The sequence below is a fragment of the Stegostoma tigrinum genome, chromosome 20 (assembly GCF_030684315.1).
Source record: "Stegostoma tigrinum isolate sSteTig4 chromosome 20, sSteTig4.hap1, whole genome shotgun sequence".
Lineage (NCBI taxonomy): Eukaryota > Metazoa > Chordata > Chondrichthyes > Orectolobiformes > Stegostomatidae > Stegostoma > Stegostoma tigrinum.
Window position 1 is genome coordinate 22,824,980 of NC_081373.1, and position 20,742 is coordinate 22,845,721.

General features: G+C 40.5%; 1 protein-coding gene across 1 annotated transcript in view; it reads left to right on the forward strand.

Annotated features, from left to right (window-relative positions):
- The window catches only part of ablim1b (actin binding LIM protein 1b), a 235,828-nt gene that overhangs the window by 178,490 nt on the left and 36,596 nt on the right, over window positions 1–20,742 (forward strand). The window contains exons 9-13 of the mRNA XM_048550727.2: window positions 1,233–1,310; window positions 3,657–3,812; window positions 4,684–4,731; window positions 14,119–14,154; window positions 20,348–20,477. Of these exons, the coding sequence (XP_048406684.2) occupies window positions 1,233–1,310; window positions 3,657–3,812; window positions 4,684–4,731; window positions 14,119–14,154; window positions 20,348–20,477 (448 nt within the window). The remainder of the gene's footprint in view (window positions 1–1,232; window positions 1,311–3,656; window positions 3,813–4,683; window positions 4,732–14,118; window positions 14,155–20,347; window positions 20,478–20,742) is intronic.

Here is a 20,742-nt window from a genome sequence, read left to right on the forward strand (position 1 = left end):
AGCGCAGACTATGTGAGCCTGCAACAATTTCAAGAGGAAATGACAGTGTGGCACAGAGTAAATTACAGTGCCGTTGTCTGCAAGGGAGCAATTGATTTAATGGTTGCGATATCATTTACCAAGAGAGCACTGCAGTTGTAACCAACAAGGAACAAGCACACTCAGCTGGATGTCACCTCGACTTGATTCCCCACCCTGTATATCTGTTCCATGGTATATGTAGTAGAAGCATGTGGTAATTAATTTTAACAATGAGGCCTAGTTTCATGTCTGAAATACTTGCAGCTATACACTCTTGGCAGATAGCAGCCAGTGGTGTATTTGTAGGGAGGCTGTGGCTGCTTTACTGCATGAATTGACTATATGCAAATACCCCCTGGGCAGTGGTTTTGGAATTTCAGGCTGCTCCTTAATTTGCTCATCGGATTCTTGGAATCTTCTGTTGATTGTTTGTTTGCTTTTTTTAATTTGTTGGCTGGCTGGGGCAGAACTTATTGCCAATCCACAATTGCCTTTGAACTGATTGGTTTGCTGGGCCATTTCAGAAGATAGATAAGAGACTGCTGTGGGTGTGGAGTCACGCATAAGTCAGGCCCGGTAAGGAAGTCAGATTTTCTTCATAGAAGGCATTTTTCATGATCCAGATAATTTATGACATTCGACATATGGTCACCATTAGGCTAGGTTTCAGTTCCAGATTTTTTTCATCGAATCCAAACTTCACCATCTGCTTTGGTGAGGTTTGAACTCATGGCCACAGAGCATTAGCCTGGGACTTTTGATTATTAGTCTAGTGACATTAATCACAATGTCACTGTCTCCCTTTTGAGTTAGAGTTGCTGTTTGTAACCGTGCAGCTTCAGGTTGAGACTTCTAGCTATCTCCCTTACACAGCCAGAGCTTGAATATATTTTCCATGCCAGATGGCCAGATTATTCATGACCTGCTTGACTCCTGTAGCTAAGATTGAATTTGCCAGTGCCATTGAGGAATGCCATGTCACAATACTTCAGACGTTGATAAGTAAGAAAGCAAAAGGGAGCTTGAAGACTTTTAGCTCAACTCAACTTCAGATATCAAATATTTTGTGCTTAAAACTTGTGCACCTCTTTTCATTTTTACTATAAAGAATTACGTTGCAAAATGCTTCAATGTTTTTTCACACAGTATTAAATTGTTAAGCTGTCAGAAAACTGATTCTTCTCTTCTCTTTATTTCTTCTTTCTTTGCAGCCCACACGATCCTCTTCTGAAAGTATTTCCTCCAGACCTGGTTCCAGCATACCCAGCTCGCCTGGCCACACAATTTATGTGAGTAACTAGTAACAACATTTATTTGCTTTTGAACTCCGAATGACTGCAAAAAGCAAATGTAATATGGATGGTACAAAAGCAGAAGGTGCTGGAGAAACACTACAGGTCTGATAGTAACTCTGTTTGCTCTCTATAGATAAGGTTTCAAGTCCATTGATACAGAAAATCCTGCGCTTGAAAACCCACTCTCTCGTGGAACTTCTGGCCCAACGTACCTAAAGCACTCTGGGTAGAGAATTGGCCTTCTTAGCTATATGAAAACACATAACAGTGGGTTTGTGACTAAGAGCTGATACCATCCTTGAATTGAGGGACAGCTAACATATCATTAGCAAATTTAGCAGCAATAAAGTCAGCCCCTTCATCCATCTTTATTCATCTTCAATATGAATCCTAAATAGTTATGTGCAGTGCTTTAAACTTCCTGTGGTGCTGTGGCCAAGTCATTGGCCAAAATCCAGGCATTGATCTCCATGCCTATCTGGTCCTATGGGCTTTGCCCCAAAAGCCTCCTTGCCAGCTGAGGAGGAGAATCTCACCCAACCTGTCCACCTCCTGTACCATCACCTCAGTCGTTCATTGTGGAATCCTGATGCATGTTCTTTTGCCCTTTGTGTGGGTAGCTCCGTGGTTAGCACTACTGCCTTACAGTGCGAGGGGCCCAGGTTTGATTCCACCCCCAGGCGTCTGTACGGTGTTTGCACGTTCTCCCCGTGTCTACATGGGTTTCCGTCGGGTGCTCCAGGTTCCTCCCACGGTCCAGAAGATGTGCAGGCTGGGTGGAGCATCCATGGGAAATGCAGGGTTACAGGGATAGCGTGGGAGGTGGGTCTGTTTGGGATGCTGTTTGGGCGGTCAGTGTAGACATGTTGGGCTGAACGGCCTGCTTCTACACTGTAGGGATTCTATGATTCTGTGGTTTTGCTGGTTGGCAAGCTTCTCCTCAGTGTCCAGCTCTTGCGCAGCTGCTGCAGCACATTGTCCTCTAGAGGTCTAGTTGACTACAAGAGCTGTGAGCTTGCATTAATTGTTGCTTACTCATCCATACACTGACGGTGCAGCTCATTGATTCTGCACAATATAACCTGATGTCAAGTTTGCATATTGTTTGCCTCATATCCACAGCTGTGGATCCACCGTGATTTGTGATTGCCACACCCATTTACAGTGCTTATGAACTTACAACTCTTGAATACCCATGACTGTAATTTCTAGGATGATGTATTCTGTCTGTGCATTTCCTCTGGTCACAAGTCTCCATGATGTGTAATTTGTGAAAAGAGAAAAGAAGTTAAAAAGAAAGACTGGTGTTTCTTGCAGTTTTTGTGACGACTGATATGTCAAAGCCCTTTACAATCAAGGAAGTCCTTCTGAATTGCAATCATTGTTGCTTGGCAGACAATTTGCACAATGTGATCATGACCAGATACTCTGTTTGTGACTAATACTGATTGAGAGATAAATAATGGTCAGAAAACAAGGATAAATCCCCTGGTCTACTTTGAAGTAGTGCCTCATCTGAACAGGCAGATGGGGTCCCTGTTTAAGACCTCACCTAAAAGACAATGCCTCTGGAGTGCAGCATTCCCTCAATATTGTTTTTTGAGAGTTTGCATTGACTTTAGTGCTTAAACCTCAGATTGAGACTTGACCTGGAACCTTGTGAGTCAGAGTTGAGAGTTCTATGGGCTGAGCCAAAGCTGGTGTGGAAAAAGAAATAAATATTTCACAATGATTTCCCAGACGGCAAATTACACATCAGTCGCACACTGTGGATCCAGTAATAAGTCTCATTAGTATATTTGAATTTTCACTGTTGTTTCTGTCTTTATTAGGAGGAATATTATAGCAAAATGTTGCAAATTTGGCATCTTCACATGAGGCTCTTCTTTCCCTGAAGGCAAGTTGCCAATAAGTGGAAAAAGAAACAAGGCTTGGCAGATATGTGGGAAAATATCAGTCCCTTTTGGCTGTTGAAGCTCACTTTTATCCAACTTCTCAGCAATGGACTCAAATATGCCTGAATCCCTCAGGGTGGTCTTCTTAGACAGAGATTGACCATCTCTGCAGATGTTTGAGGTGGAGTAGATAAGGCTTCACTTTGCATTGACCCTTTTGTACACTGATCTGTGATAGTTTAATGCTTATACCACCAAGTAAGATGCACACAAAAAACAATGCAAAAACTTACTGACTATACTATTTCAAACCACGAAGCCTATTATAGACTTGTTAGATATGAGACCACTGTTATTGGTTAACTTCATCTGACTTTGAGAAAAGTGACCAAGTATCTAACTGCTTGAGTGATGCTATGTTATTCCTGTACGTCTTATTTTTCAGGCAAAAGTCGACAATGAGATTCTTGACTACAAGGACCTGGCTGCCATCCCCAAAGTTAAAGCTATTTATGACATTGAACGGCCTGACCTGATCACTTACGAGCCATATTTTGGCACCACCTTTGAGGATAGACATGAACGCCATAGTATGGGAGAGGTACAGTATAACAATCATGTTCTCAATATGTCCATTTCAAAACCCAATATCACTCATTGCTCTGTATTTGTTCTATGATACCTTTTGGGTCAATTTCAATTCAGATGTAGATGATGGGACAATGATGTGTGAGAGGTCCTCTCCACCTGTTTTTTGATGATGCAGTTTTGTGATTGCAACCCATTTTGCTGTAGGAGGTAAACTGCTCCTGGGCAGTTTGCCGTATTTTAGGGTGAAAAGGTACACACAGAAGTCAGACACAGACTGCAGTGTGCTTGCAGCAGCCCCAGTAACTGTGTGGGCTGAGTAAATGAGAGGTCAACAGAGTAGATTGAAGTACTTAGAAAATGTAAAGAATGCACACCAAGAATGAAATAGTTGAACTTGAGGGAGCTGTTAAAGTTTAAAAGTCATGAAAATAGTGAAACTGTTCCCAGACCTTCCAGTCCAACTCAGCCACACCCAGGGTTATTTTATGTCACACTGTACGTAGCTGTCTCGTGACCTGAACTACCAAGTTTGCGACCAGGTTTAACAGCCATGAGATGGTGGTAATAACTGGATGATTTTATTTACATCCAGGTTTTGTGCCATTACTACCATGTACACAACAGGAAATAGGCTGTAAGAAGATGATTATCAGCCCCTTCATTTCTCACACACAATAATTGTTAGTAAAGCTAACTGACACATTTTCACTGGCTCTCAAATTAGGAGAAAGCAGCTTAAAGTAAATGTTATTAAAGATGTGTCAACAAAAGGGGCCTCTGTGTCTTAAAGCTCTGCATTTGAAATCATAGACCTCTAAAGAGAAGAGTAACGTAGGTTGACACTGAATGCTGAATGTTAAAAACTGATTCTTTGTTGACAGTCTCAATACGCAAGGAGTGACAACGGCTCGCTTGTTCAAAGTGAAATTGTAAGTTGGTGATAAATGACTATTTCGCACAAGAATGCTTGTGCAATGAAACTCGATTAACCTCCTCTGATTTCTGAGCCTAATAGGTATGGTCAATAGAAATGTGCAGAAAATTGGGTTATTACTAAATGTTTCCTTAACCATATATAATGTATTTGTAGCTAACCAATACTTGAGAACTCATGGGTGATATCTGGCCACTTGAAAGTACTGGGGAGTTGCCAGTTTCGGTGATGTTCATAGAAAAACTGAAGCATTTTTCTGCTGACCCTGCCAGCGAGACTAACTACTACTTCATTGAAATAAAGGCCTGATTTTTAAGAGAACCTGGGAATTTATTTATTGAATATTTACATCCAGAGAACTTAACTTATTGTCAAAATTGTCTTAACTTTCAAGCAGTATTTCAATCTAAAGTAACATGACAAGTTCCATCTTCATTCTGGATAATTTTTTATCCAATTTATATGACTTCTGAAGGAACTTAACCCTCCACATAGTGGCTGTAAACCTGCCGCTGTGCCTTCTCAGGGGAGGAGTTGAACCAGTGATAGCTAAAGTGTAACACATACTTTCCCTGCGCCCATTGTAACACTGTGCAATCAGTTTCAAAATTCACCTGTGGAATTTGAAAATACTAAAACATTTTCATTGTAAAATAGCTATATGACCTAGGTTGGTATATTACAAGCTCTAAAAATCAGGCCCAAAATGAATTGTTATTGTATGCGGCCCTGTATCTTTAAACATTCTTAATGATTGATGATAATAACAATTATGATTTGCTAGCTTCATGGCAAATATTTGTGTCAGGAAAGGAGAAAAATCAATAACTGAAAATGATTGCTATCTACACACCACCACAAGTAAGATTGTGAATCACTGTTACATAGCAATAACTTAACTAAAGGCTAGATCATGCAGTCATTAATCAGGAAGGACAACCCCCTCATGCTTTCGTAACATCAACACCAATTAAGTTGGGTGGGCCATCCAACATTGACTTGCCAGTTTCCCATAACATGGAAGACTGGCAGGTGCTAAAATAGGAAGCCCTTTTGGGGGGAATAAAAAAGACAAACTATTGAGCATGTTAAAAAGCCAATCAACAGAAATTTGTTAATATTCATTCCATTTTTACTAGTTCCATGGGGGAGAAACACAGGGCATGAGGAGGCGGTACAAAGGGCAGATGGAAAGTCCTATAAGTAAGACTAGTGCTGCAAATAGCAGCAGAGTCTCCTCCAGTGGTCCCCAGCATTACAGATGCCAGTCCTCAGCCAATTTGATTGACCCCACGTGATATCAAGAAATCATTGGAGGCACTGGATACCCCGAAGGCTATGGGCCCTGACAACATCCTGGCAATAGTAAAGAAGACTTGTCCAAACAAACTTGTTGCTTTCCTAGCCAAGCTGTTCCAATACAGTTACACCACTGGCATCAACACACAAGGTATGTCCTAGACACACAAGTAGAACAAATCCAATCTGGCCAATTACTGCTCTCTTAGTCTACCCTTCATCATCAATAAAATGATGGAAGGTATCATCAACAGTGCTATCGAGTTACACCTGCTCAGCAATAATCTACACTCCGATACTGAGTTTGGGCTCCACCAGGGCCACTCAACTCCTGACCTCATGACAGCCTTGGTTCAGACGTGGACAAAAGAGTTGAACTCCAGAGGTGAGATGACAGTGACAGCCCTTGACATCAAGGCTGCATTAAACTGAGTGTTACAACAAGGAGCACCAGCAAAACTCCCTACAGGTTGGATTCATATCTGATACTTAGGAAGATGGTTGTGATTGTTGGAGATTAGTTATCTCAGTTCCAGGACATCTCTGCAGTAGTTCCTCAGCATTGTGTCCAAGGCTCAACCATCTTCAGTTGCTTCATCAACCATCCTTCTATTGTAAGGTCAGAAGTGGGTATATTTGCTGATGATTACAGAATGTTCAGCAACAGTCGCAACTCGTCAGATACTAAAGCAGATCACATTCAAATGGAAGAAGATCTGGACAATATCCAGGCTTGGGCTGACGAGTAACATCTAAGCCTCACAATGGCCAGGTAATAACTACCTCCAATAAAATTCAAACTAGGCACAACCCCTTGACATTCAATAGTAATACCATTACTGAAACATCACAATCAGTACCTTGGGGGTTACCATTGACCAGAAATTCAACTGGACTTGCCATATAATTACATTCGATACAAGAACAGGTCAAAGGCTAGGAATGCCATTGTGAGTAACTCACCTGACTCCCTAAAGCCTGTCAACCATCTACAAGGCACAAGTCGGGAGCGTGATGGAACACTTTCCACTTGTCTGGATGGGTGCAGCTGCAACAACCTGAAGCTTGACACCAACTAGGACAAAAGAGCCCACTTCAGTGGCACCAAATCCTCAAGTATCCATTCCCTCCACCAGCAACGCTCGGTAGTAGCAGTGTGTACTATCTACAAGATGCACTGCAGAAAGATTGTTAGACAATGCCCTCTAAACTAAGGTACAGTTCCATCTAGAAAGACAAGGGTAGCAGATACATAGGAACACCACCACCTTCAAGCTCACCATCCTGACTTGAAAATAGATCACCATTCCTTCACTCACTGGGTCCAAATCCTGGAATTTGCACCCTAATGGTATTGTGAGTCAACCTACAGTATTTGGACAGCAGCAGTTCAAGAAGGCAGTTTACCACCACCTTCTCAAGGGCAGCTAGGGACTGGCAAGAAATGCTGGCCACGATGGAAGACCATGTGCCACAAACAGAAAGTTAGAGCGACAGTATTTGACTACTATTACACGCTATTTCTTCAAATCTTATAGGCTGTTGAAACAATTAAGGTATGAAGGAAAGGGGCCTTTAAATTAGTGGCCGTGAAGTGAAGTCATGAATCCCTCTTCTGCCAGACTCAAGTCCCACGTACCCTCCCCGTCAAAAATACCTAGCTGGAGAACACCTCTTCGTTAGACTTTATTGGTTGGCATTCCGGCCAGGTAGCCACTAATTGGCTGGCTGAAATTTGACATGCTGAAACAGTAAAAGCAGGAATGAGCAAACATCACACCTTCCCACTTCACCCCTCTGGCCATAAGGTCATGTTGCAGCTGTACAAATCTCTGGTGTGGCCGCACTCGGAATATTGTGTACAGTTCTGGTCACCGCATTATAGGAACGATGTTGAAGCATTGGAAAGGGTGCAGAGGAGATTTACCAAGATGTTGCCTGGTATGGAGGGAAGGCCTTATGAGGAAAGGCTGAGGGACTTGAGGCTGTTTTCATTAGAGAGAAGAAGGTTAAGAGGTGACTTTATAGAGACATACAAGATGATCAGAGGATTAGATAGGGTGGACAGTGAGAGCCTTTTTCCTCAGATGGTGATGGCTAGCACAAGGGTACATAGCTTTAAATTGAGGGGTGATAGATTTGGGTAGATGGCAGTAGTAAGGGCATAGAATGCCCTGCCTGCAACAGTAGTCGACTTGCCAAGTTTAAGGGCATTTAAATTGTCATTGATGAACATATGAATGATAATGGAATAGTGTAGGTTAGATGGGCTTCAGATTGGTTTCACAGGTCAGTGCAACATCAAGGGCCTGTACTGCGCTGTGATGTTCTAAGTTCTATGTTCGATGTTACATATATATCCAGCCCTAAATATGTTGGAAGTTGTAAACTGAAATTCTGAGCCTGTTAATAATAAACATTGCATTCATCTGCATATTGCATACAGTATAGCATATAACCATTGAATGATGAGGAGAAAGCCTCTGGCTGCTATTTTTAGTGACAAAAGTGCATTTGTAAAAGTTGTCTCTCTTAATATTTCAATCATAGAAACATGAAACATTTACAGTGTAGAAGAAGGCCATTCAGTCCTATATTTCTGTATTAGCCATAAAAAAGCTATCCAGACTAATCCATCCTTCCAGCACTTGGTCTTTACCCCTGCAGGTCATTGAAAGTTGAAATACAGCTCTATACCATCATTCGTTGCCCATCCCTAGTTTCCCAGAGAGCAGTTAAGAGTCAACCACATTGTCATGGGTCTGGAGTCACAGGTAGGCCATCCCAGGTAAAGATGGCAGATTTCCTTCCCTGAAAGGCATTCATGAGCCAGGGTAGGTTTTTCTTGACAATTGATAATGGTTTCATGGGCACTAAACCCTTAATTCCAGATTCTTTATTGAATTCAAATTCAACCATGCGCCATGGTAGGATTTGAACCCAGGTCCCCAGAACATTAGCTGAGTTTACGGATTATTAGTTTAGCAAAAATACCACTAGGTCATTGCTGCCTCATATATTATAAGATCCAAATAATTAAATGTGGGATGAAGGTTTCTACATTCAATTCTCCTTCAGGAAGTGCGTTCAAGATCCGAGCACACCTGGGGAAATAAATTTTCCTTAACTGTTTAAGTTTACTTCTAATCACTTTAAGTCTACATCCCATAGTTATTGACCTCTCCGCTAAGGGAAATAGGGCTGCCTGATTCATTCTATTTCTGGCCACATCATTGTATACACCGAAGGATATTCTAGTGATAACTTTTCTCTTCAGCATTTCTGAGCTTCAATCACTGAAATCTATAAACAAGCTGTACCTTACAATTTTTAAGCTTAACTGCAGCCCTTGGTGAAATATTGTTTGTTACCCTGGGCTGCTACTATTATAATCCACCATCCTCTACCTTGATCCTTGGCTGTAGCTTCCAGGTACCACCACTAAAGGAACTGAAAGCTGTAACTGCCTGCCAGTTTTCATAACATGTTAGATATGCCAAAATCCATTTGCTGCCAACAAAGAAATACAAGGCATTTTCTGCTTTTTTTTTTCTAATTTGAAATTTATTCCTTCATCATCAGCCCAAACACGAGGTAATGGGGCGGCACGGTGGCTCAGTGGTTAGCACTGCAGCCTCACAGCACCAGGGACCTGGGTTCAATTCCAGCCTCGGGTAACTGTGTGGAGTTTGCACACTCTCCCCATGTCTGCCTGGGTTTCCTCCCACAGTCCAAAGATGTGCAGGCTAGGTTGATCAGCTATGCTAAATTGCCTGTAGTGTTCAGAGGTGTGTGGGTTATAAGGGGATGGGTCTGGGTGGGATGCTCCAAGGGGCAGTGTGGACTTGTTGGGCCAAAGGGCCTGTTTCCACACTGTAGGGAGTCAAATCTAATCTAACAGTTCCAACATTTGTGGCAGCAGTGTAAAACAAATGAGACATTACTATTGATTTGAGAGGAGCAGTGGATTACCACAAGAAGCATCTTCCTCCAACAACTGCTGCTGACACTGCTAGCCACTATTGTATCTCGCCATGTACAGGACAAGTGCACCATTAGCTGCCAGTGATGTGGTGTTCCACTTTATGCTTATTACACACTTTACTCAGCCATCAGAGAGAACCTGGAGTCATATGCCAAAGGCTGCTTCACCAAACAGCTAGACTTCAATGGCATTTTAGGTAATTGGTTTTTAAAGAGAAGGAGGCTCTTTTTGAAATCAGCAAGTTGACCTGATTTGAAATTGTTATATTCCCAGCTGATGATGGTAATACTGGACAAATCATTTTAGTGTGGCACCTGGTTTGATAGACCATAACTTTTAATTTTGCAATTTTATTCCTGGAATAGTCAGTTATATTTACGCAAGGCTACAAGTATACTTCTAACAAAGGATATAAATTTAATATACCAAACAAAAGAAACAAAAGAATGTAACTTGGAAAGAGCTTATCATAAATGACAAAAAAGACAAATTTAGCCCTTTTCCCAGCAGTATGTTTTATAGACATTGAAGCATCATATCTATCTTCACTTTAAAATGTCATACTCAACTGAAAAAGTCCTAAAATGTTTTCTTTTAGTGACTTCCTGTACATTCACCAGATATGATTCTTTCCATCCCTCCCTGAGACAAATGGACATAGATTAGTTCACTAAATTTTCTCTGATTTTGACTACTTTGAGTTTGCTAAACAGTGCATCATCTTGTGTGGATTTTTTTTTTCTGAACTAAGTCTGCTTTTTGAGTCTGACCCCACTTTCTGTAGGTCTTAAAGCTTACATAAGGGAATGTTTCAGCAATTATCTCACCAATCGGCTTGCTAGTCATTTAGCTCAAATCGCGTGCTTTCTTATGACTGGTTTGGTACAAGGCTAAAAATGACTTCCTGACCCTTTTTTTAAAAAAAAGTCCCAATCACTACTAAAATTCCAATTAACTACGCTTTCAATTCCTATTTCCAAAACAATAAAAATATTTTTGAACCTGCACAAAGGATGCTTTGTTTAAAAGAGTGATGGAAGTAGAATCAATAATAATTTTCAAGGGTGGATTAGATATACATATTAAAAAGGGGGACAAGAAAGGCCATGGTCATGTGCTTCCTTTTATGCTGCATGCTGTGATTCTATATGATGTTGATATTGGGTATGTCTAAAGTTTGCAATCCCTAAAATTTATGGAGCCTGTTCAGACAAAACCAGTTCTATCACATACGCCCAAGGTTGTAGATTATTCTTAAAGAATGGTCAAAAAACATTTCTCCTGATATATTAATTTACCTGCATTAGGTGTATCTTCACAATTTATACACATAACAAAATTCACCAAGTTCACCTGTCAGCTAAAACTGTGGGGCTCAGTCCAGAGTCTAATTGTGTATAAATATGTTACCAGTATTCAAAGTGATGAGGTGCTGGTAGCCCTGGATTCTATTAAACTTAGAATCCATAGTAACATTTCTCCAATAGTAACTAAGAGAGTGGTGGATTTCCGCTGCAAGTGACAAGCTTGTTGCTGATATCACATTAAACACATCCTTTCTTTCCTTAAGCTTATAATGCAAAATGTACAGCAGGTGTATGTACAGTGGAGAAGATCAAAATTCATCAACATATAAGAAGGCAAGGTGCAGGAAAAGACCTTTTGATAAGCAGCCAGCATCCCAGAATGTAGCTCTGAGTGCCACAGGATCTCTGCGCTTTTCCATCATGATCATTCTCCATGTGGAAGTTGTAATAATGAGCACTGGCAAAGTAGTCAATTGCAGAGGCCATCATAGCTCAGCTAAATCTATTGTAGCTCAATTTTAAGTGCTGAGCTGCATCAAGATTTATTAGATAGCAAGCATGATTGAAAAATTTGTCTGATGTATATTTTCCCTGTTCTAAGCCAAGAGTGCTGAGGCCACTTGTAACACACTGTGCTGATGTTAGGTCAGCTGGCTTAGCATAGCTTGGAGCCAAGTGACCTTCCCTGTTTTAAATGTCTAACTGTTACTCAGTACAGTGTCTTTGTATACTGAGCTATTAGGGTGGACGCAGGCAGCGCACAAAAAGTGGAGCAACAATTTGATTTGAAATGCGTGTTCCAAAAGGAGTTTGAGGTGGGAGCAGTGAAGTTCCCTTAGAAGGAAAATGTTAATTTTCCATTGTTGCTGCATGCCAAAACTACTCTTGCATTTCTCCATTATTAGTTTTCTTTTCTACCTCTCTGTTGTTAATTCCCTTTTGTAGCGAAGTTGAGGAAGGAGGTTCATGATAATAAAATGTGAGGCTGGATGAACACAGCAGACCCAGCAGCATCTCAGGAGCACAAAAGCTGACGTTTCGGGCCTAGACCCTTCATCAGAGAGGGGGATGGGGTGAGGGTTCTGGAATAAATAGGGAAAGAGGGGGAGGCAGACCGAAGATGGAGAGAAAAGAAGATAGGTGGGGAGGTAGGGAGGGGATAGGTCAGTCCAGGGAAGACCGACAGGTCAAGGAGGTTGGATGAGGTTAGTAGGTAGGAGATGGAGGTGCGGCTTGGGGTGGGAGGAAGGGATGGGTGAGAGGAAGAACAGGTTAGAGAGGCAGAGACAGGTTGGACTGGTTTTGGGATGCAATGGGTGGAGGGGAAGAGCTGGGCTGGTTGTGTGGTGCAGTGGGGGGAGGGAATGAACTGGGCTGGTTTTGGGATGCGGTGGGGGAAGGGGAGATTTTGAAGCTGGTGAAGTCCACATTGACACCATTGGGCTGCAGGGTTCCCAAGCGGAATATGAGTTGCTGTTCCTGCAACCTTCGGGTGCCATCATTGTGGCACTGCAAGAGGCCCATGATGGACATGTCATCTGAAGAATGGGAGGGGGAGTGGAAATGGTTCGTGACTGGGAGGTGCAGTTGTTTATTGCGAACCGAGCAGAGGTGTTCTGCAAAGCGGTCTCCAAGCGTCCGCTTGGTTTTCCCAATGTAGAGGAAGCCATACCGGGTACAGTGGATACAGTATACCACATTGGCAGATGTGCAGGTGAACCTCTGCTTAATATGGAAAGTCATCTTGGGGCCTGGGATAGGGGTGAGGGAGGAGGTGTGGGGGCAAGTGTAGCTCATGTTTGGTTTGAAACCTTGGTGAGCTGCCAATGATCATCATGCTGTTTTGAGTACATTTAATTCACATGTTTAGTCGCCCTGGAATGCAGCACTGATTCAAAAACAAAGATCATTTGGATGTACTAATTGAGTTCCACATATATTTTTGTATGTCTTTTCCAATCAACCCCTTCAGAGATGTTATTACACACCCCTAGAGTAGGTGTGCATTGTGTCTTTATAAAGAAGTAATTATAACTGACAACCATGTTGCTTCTCTTAACTCACAAGGGAAAATTAGATAACCGTTTAATTGAATGAATATAAAATACTCCTGAAAATATTCCTCCAGCCCACGCAGAGTCCCACTTGTGTTAATGTTAAAATTCATATTTACAAACATACATTTTATCATTTGATGCATTTTGGAAAATTTTTTGCTGATTTACATTATCCTCCAATTCGGCTCCTTTAGTGCCATCACTGAACAGGAGAAGCTTGCAACTTGGATTAACTCTATTCCTTTTCATGTGAATTATAATTTCAAGGTCATTGTGTAGCGGTCCAATTCAGGAAAAAGGCACCTTAGTAATTGAGTTCACTCCATATTTCCAGTAAAGTTTTGACAGGATCACCTTTACTAAATTGAATGATCCAAATGACAGAATCAAACAAGGAAACTATCGCACTGTACACAGTGCATAGTTGAAGCTTCATCTGCATATGCACAATATTTTATTATGGCTCTTAAATAGGTGCTTGCCCTAGCTTATGCTTTGATGTACTTGCTCCACCAAAATTGCTGATTTGCATCTGTATTGTTATTGCATAGATGTTGACATCTTTTATTGTAATGTTACTTTTGTTTTGTCATAAAGTGTTTATTTCTAAATATATATCCTGAAACAAATTAAGAATTTTTTGATGAGTCATTTTCTGAGACACCATCAGTTTCTGTATGATGTTACCAGGAAAATGGTTTTACATGTTTTATTTCTTTTCTAATGTCTCACAGTCGCCAAGGACACTTTCCCCTACACCTTCCACTGAGGTCAGTAAATCCCTTCATGTTTAGTTCTCAGCCTTATCTTTTTCACAGAATTCATTTGCTTTGTGCAATGTTGTAGAATTCATAATTAGAATTGTGACATTTAGTCAAAACGTTCTTACTGGCTACTGAAACAAACACATTGCAAACAATAACATATGTTGCCAGATTTACACTCCCCAACTTTCAATTTTATGGTAAAGTTGTAGAAAAATTATCAATGCTGGACTTACGCATATAGCATCTGAAGGAGAAAAGATAAAGTAATACTTTGGGTTAAAGATGGATTATAATGAGTTATCACTGTTTTCGCTTACCTTTTGGTCTTGGTTGTAATTGACATTTTAGCATTATTTTATAATTTCTGTATGTAGCAGTGTAAATGTTTTCTTTTGTTGTAAACTGTGTTAAAGAAATGTTAACTCTTAGTGACTGCTGTGAACATCTTTTTAGGTTTGTGTGACTGATCTGTACTAGTGAGCGTGGCTAAATATGGCAAATCTAGATAGAGGCTTGACCATTAAAGAAATGTCCGTTAACAACAAAGTGCTCATTAATTGGAGTATTCTATATTCAATATGCCACTGTTAAATTTCATTTTGTCCCTGCAGTGTTTGGGCCTCTAGTAGTGACATAGATTAGTCAGTAGCCCAAGTTTCTTTGTCTGTATTATCCCCAGGAATCATCAATTCAGGGCCACTGATTTTTTTTTTTTAAGCCCATCTATCATCATAAATTCAACATGGTTTTATGACGGGGAAATCATATAGAATCCCCACACTGTGGAAACAGGCCATTCAGCCCAACAAGTCTGCACTGAGCCTCCAAAGAGCATCCCACGCAGAAACATCCCCTATGCTATACCTGTAACCTGGGATTTCCTGTGGTTAATGTGCCTAACCTACATGTCCTTGAACACTCTGGGCAATTTAGCATGGCCAATTCACCTCATCTTTGGACTGTGGGAGGAAACCAGAGCACCCAGTGAAAACCCACATAGGCACAGGGAGAATGTGCAAACTTCACACAGATAGTCACCTGAAGTTGGAATTGAACCCAGGTCCTTAACGCTGTGAGGCAGCAGTGCTGACCACTGAGTATTTTTAAAAAACAAATAGACATTGTCCTTCTTTAATTCATGAATCCTGGAATTTTCAGACTCTTAAATTGAACACCATAATGTGCATATATTGATATAATATCTATGCCATTTCCCAACGGACTCTATCAGTATTAATTCTTATTTAAATCTCTTTCTTTGGCTCTCCTCCCCCCCTGATATGCAACAGTCTATTACTGTTGTACTGTATAACCAGTAATGGTTAGAGAGAGAGAGAGAGCACATGGAACACTGTCACCGGTTTCCCATCCTTTGTTCAACATTCTGTATTCAACCTACCCAGTGTTAAGGGCTCACTGAATGGACAATGATCTCTGGCTGCCGTAGGCTGTTTTGCATAATTCCATTATAGTTAAATGGTGTCATGTCTAATGCATCCTTAGTCTCACTCCAAAGTGACAGGTCTGTGAAACCTACACCAGGTATCCCAGAAAATGTATTATTTTCACACCTTTAATCAAGCAATACGAACCACCGATTACATACACAAGATAATCAGGCTTAATGCAGACACAACCAAAGATATGTATAGATTATGCAATCAGATACTTGGCCCTGACAGTCAAAAGCATTACCTGATGTAAACTCTCAATTAATTAAATTAACCTCTACTCTCAAGCAAGCCATCTTCTGTTTTGTTTCACAGTTTCATGTATGTGCACTGCATTTGTCTTTCTGCACCACTGTTATGTCTGTGAAATATGCCAAGGCTTGAAATAATGGAAAACTCAAGAAAGCTAGCAGCTTTTTTGTTTTTAATACCTTCACCTCCTCTGTCATCTGAAATTCTCTTCCAAAACCATTGCACCTTGCTGACCTCTTCAAAGCCTCAGTAGCTGTCTTCCTCCTCACTGTCAACTTCCTTGTCTTGCAATGCTGTGAAAGTTTAAATGGGCTTTCTCCCTGTGGCTTTACTTTCAATATTAGTGAGTCATTATGAATGAGTTTTGCTTAAAGTTTTTTTTTTACTTGGTGTTTTTCACTTGCCTTGCCAAAAGTACAACTGCAGTTATGGTGCAACATCCTTTCACTATTCACTGAAGTGCAATAACAATTATTGTACTTCTGTCAAACCTGGAACAAATGCTGTATTTCTTGGAGCTTTCTATGTCTCTGTATTGTTGACCAAAAAGACAGCTCATAAAGAAGTTAAGAAAGTACTGTATTGAGGGGCCACTGTTTTTCCAAACCAATCTGAGCCAATGTTAATGGACCATTATTGACTTGGAAATGAAAAGGCTATGAGGTCAAAAGTACAAACTGTTTTTCATAAGATTTAAAGCAATCAAAAACAGTTTTTCAATGAAGATGATGGTTGATGTGAATGTCAGTCAGTTTAAAAGCCTAAAATAAGCCAAATGCATATTTTAATCAAAATAATAGCAGAAATGCATCTGAAGACATATTACTTTGCTTGGCTTTCTGTTCTAGTGTGGTTTCTCTCCTCTTGGGATAGCTGCAAAAACTTATTAAGTAATAATGGTGAAGTGCATCACAGCTGGTAACAAGACCAGTGACTTGTGACAAAATAAATTGCATGATTCCCTAAAACAATTTGCATGTTTGAAACACCCAAACATCTGGGACTTGATGCATATTTCCAATCCAAGGTTAATGATTCCAAATGACTTGTATCTAGATTGGAAAGAAAAATGAATCGGACAATTTGACAAAAATAGTGTCGGACGTTACATTGAAATTAGCCCCTATAATTAATTTAACAACTGTTTTCCTTGTCAGATACAACTGTATAAAGCAAGTAGTTTTCAAAAACTGTGACTTTTTGTATTTATGGGTGTGCTGGCCTGAGAAGTTAGTGAATGCAACAGCTTCAAAAGAGCTAACAACTCAAATACAGACCAATGCAGAAAGTTTATGGTGTGGTCTTTTACAGAAGTAATCAGGCTAATGTGCAGTGGTGTTTCGGATTGTAGAGATTCCTACTATTTTTTTTCCACTGGTATTAGAGATATAGGAGAAAACAAGCCATAAATGCATGAAAAGCTGATAGGAAAAAATGAGTTTTGAAGACATGAGCAGTTCCCCAGAAAATGTTGCATTTTGATATGGCACACTTTGTAGTCTACAATGAACATCATCTTTGTATTTTGTCTAGCAGGGAAAGGTAAGTTATTTAACCCTATTGAAAAACACACGCATTTTGTCATTGGAGAATTAATTATTTGCTTCATAATTGATGTCTTCTTTCTCCTGGTAGTACCATATTATTTATAATTGAGAGGAATGGTTTTACATTTCTCTTTTGCAAAATAGAATGTTGAACATCAAACAGGGAATTTAGGTTTAGTTTTTGTGATTGTGGGGTCTTTCCAGTTAGAGCTATGAACAATAAATGTATACTTGTACCAGTCTTTCCTAGCTCCAACCATTGTCCAGCTAATTTAAATGCCCTTATACTTTAGAATTTCTATTTAAAAGAAATATAAACGGTATTTTATTTTCTGTATTTCATCACTTTCACTAAAAACTAGCTAACCAATAATTCTAGATGTAAGTTTGCTTGCTGAGCTGGAAGGTTCATTTTCAGACGTTTCGTCACCATTCTAGGTAACATCATCAGTAAGCCTCCGGTGAAGCGCTGGTGTTACGTCCCACTTTCTATTTATCTGTTGAGGTTTCCTTGGGTTGGTGATGTCATTTCCTGCTTTCATGATGTCATTTCCTGTTGTTTTTCTCAGAGGGTGGTAGATGGGCTCCAAATCAATGTGTTTGTTGATGGAGTTCCGGTTGGAATGCCATGCTTCTAGGAATTCTCATGCGTTTCTCTGTTTGGCTTGTCCTAGGATGGATGTGTTGTCCCAATCAAAGTGGTGTCCTTCCTCATCTGTATGCAAGGATACTAGTGATAGTGGGTCATGTCGTTTTGTGGCTAATTGATGTTCATCTATCCTGGTGGCTAGCTTTCTGCCTGTTTGAAAGACTCTATGCAGACAACAAGCAAAACGAATGTCATTTACAAAACACCTTGCAAGAACTGTGACAAACACTACATTGGACAAACGGGCAGCAAGCTAGCCCAGGATACGTGAACATCAGCTAGCCACAAAAAGACATGCCCGACTATCACTAGTATCCTGACATACAGATGAGTAAGGACACCACTTTGATTGGGACAACACATCCATCCTAGGACAAGCCAAACAGAGAAACGCATGAGAATTCCTAGAAGCATGGCATTCCAACCGGAACTCCATCAACAAACACATTGATTTGGAGCCCATCTACCACCCTCTGAGAAAAAGAACAGGAAATGACATCACCAACCCAAGGAAACCTAAACAGATAAATAGAAAGTGGGATGTATCACCAGCGCTTCACCGGAGGCTTACTGATGTTACCTAGAATGGTGACGAAATGTCTGAAAATGAACCTTCCAGCTCAGCGAGCAAACTCACATCCAGAACCTCAACCTGAGCTACAAATCTTCTCAAAAGTCACTGACCAGTAATTCTACTCTTCACAGTGGCATATTCCTTTTCCAATTTCAATGCTCAGAAAAACAGCAACTCTTCCCAACGATATTCTGCCGTCCCCACTTAATGAATTTGAGCTAAAGGGCTCAAGCCTTTCCTTTGAATGAAGCAAGTGACGACAAAATGAGCTGCTTTGAGAAGTATTTTGCTTTACCCCAAGATTCCATTCACATTTATTTGCATTTTATAGCACTGTAAAACTTGATTTTTTTTCTGTTATAACTTGGTCGATTGAAAAGTGATAACTAATTGCAACAACTGAATTTTTTTTCACAGAAGGGAGCATTTTAAATTTCAGAGCCCCTTCAGCTTCAGTTAGCTCAGTTGGCTGACAGTCTAGTTTTCAATGCAGAGTGACAGCAGCAATGCAGGTTCAGTTCCTGTGCTGGCTGAGCTCAGTGTGAAAGCACTGCTGCCTGAACCTCACCTTAGATAGAGCCACCCTCAAGTTAAACTGCTCACCAGCCATCTCTCTCTAACATAGTGCAGATCAAAGAGCTCCCTTTTGAGAAATTTCATTTCAAAATACTGCAAATGACATTTGAAAATATGCAGAAGTGGTTTTTGACTTAAATTGGTTTTTATAATCAGTTTGTAAGAAATAAATATAACAATCAAAACATTTCAAATGTGCCTGTTAGTGTTTGAATACCCAAAACATCCAGTATAATTTTTGCAGCATCCCCAGACAAGTGTGGTAACACCCAGTGGTGAGGAATTCATTCTGAGTTGTAGCCGATTTTGTGGGAGGCTATTCGTTCCAACCTAGTGTTTTTTATCTTAGTGCAAAACATCTCATAAACTCAAGTTTCCCACCCAAGTTACAGATTTTCCCTAATTCTCCTGGTTCATAATGGCTCTCTTCTTTCTCCATCAACCTGACTGCCATTGTTTCTGTCTTCTATTCAAGCTGAACCTCTTCCATAACTATCGCTCAAATTGGTTTGGTTTTACCCATGCCTGCCAGTTCAAGTTGGCATTTTTCTGTCCTTTGGTGTCAGTTCAATCCAACCTTCTCTGTACCCCCCCCCCCCCCCCCCCCGGTTAGTTGGCCCTGGCTCTCTAACTGCGATCCTGCATTTACGCTAACATGCATCTTGCATCCTACCTTACTTTCTCTTCTCTCTGCATACATCCTCGCTCCCTGACCATCCTTTACTTCCTGTTACTAGTTACAGTAACGAATCACTGCTGCATGAAAGGCATTCTAACCTTTCTTGGATTCCCACCTGGTTGCAAATGTTTGCTTGAGCGTCAGCTGCAGGCAACATGACTCATGGTCATCTGAACACTTCTTGGAAATGCTGCATGACATTGGACGCAAAATGATGTTTTCTATTGAATCTGCAATGTCCCAGTGATAACCATCCAATGTGCAACCCAGTTGTTCCATTCAACTGCAAACTATATGCTGCATCTAACTTTCATGGTTAATGTTCACACAATTCTGTTTCTATTGTCTACTAAATTCACCAGTGAATTCATTGTAAAGATTCCATGTGCTTCATTTAAGAAAAAATGTATTTAGTTTCTCTCTCTGGATTGTCTGACTGGAGTGTGACCTATATGTAATATGTTTTAGGGGTACCACGATGTACGTGATCGAATGGTGCATAGGTCCTCTAGCCAAAGCTCCATCAGTTCTCCCAGCTACACTCGTCACTGCTATACCCCTACTGTGCCTCGCTCTCCACAACACTTTCACCGACCTGGTAAGTGAAACAACCCAATCACAGAACTTTGAAAGTGCAAGAAAATGGGACTTCTCCTTTTAAGAGAAAATTATAAAAATAGTTCTCACTTTAAATGGTGAATCACAGTGAGCTTTCTTGCAGGTTTGAAAGACTCATTTGCTCTTGTTATTGTACTCTTTCATGTTTGAGAGTTAAGTTGACAAACTTTCTTAAATGATTATGTCAGTTCTCAAATACGGCAAGTTACTTTTTAAGATGAAATCCCAAAGAACTGTAAATCAGG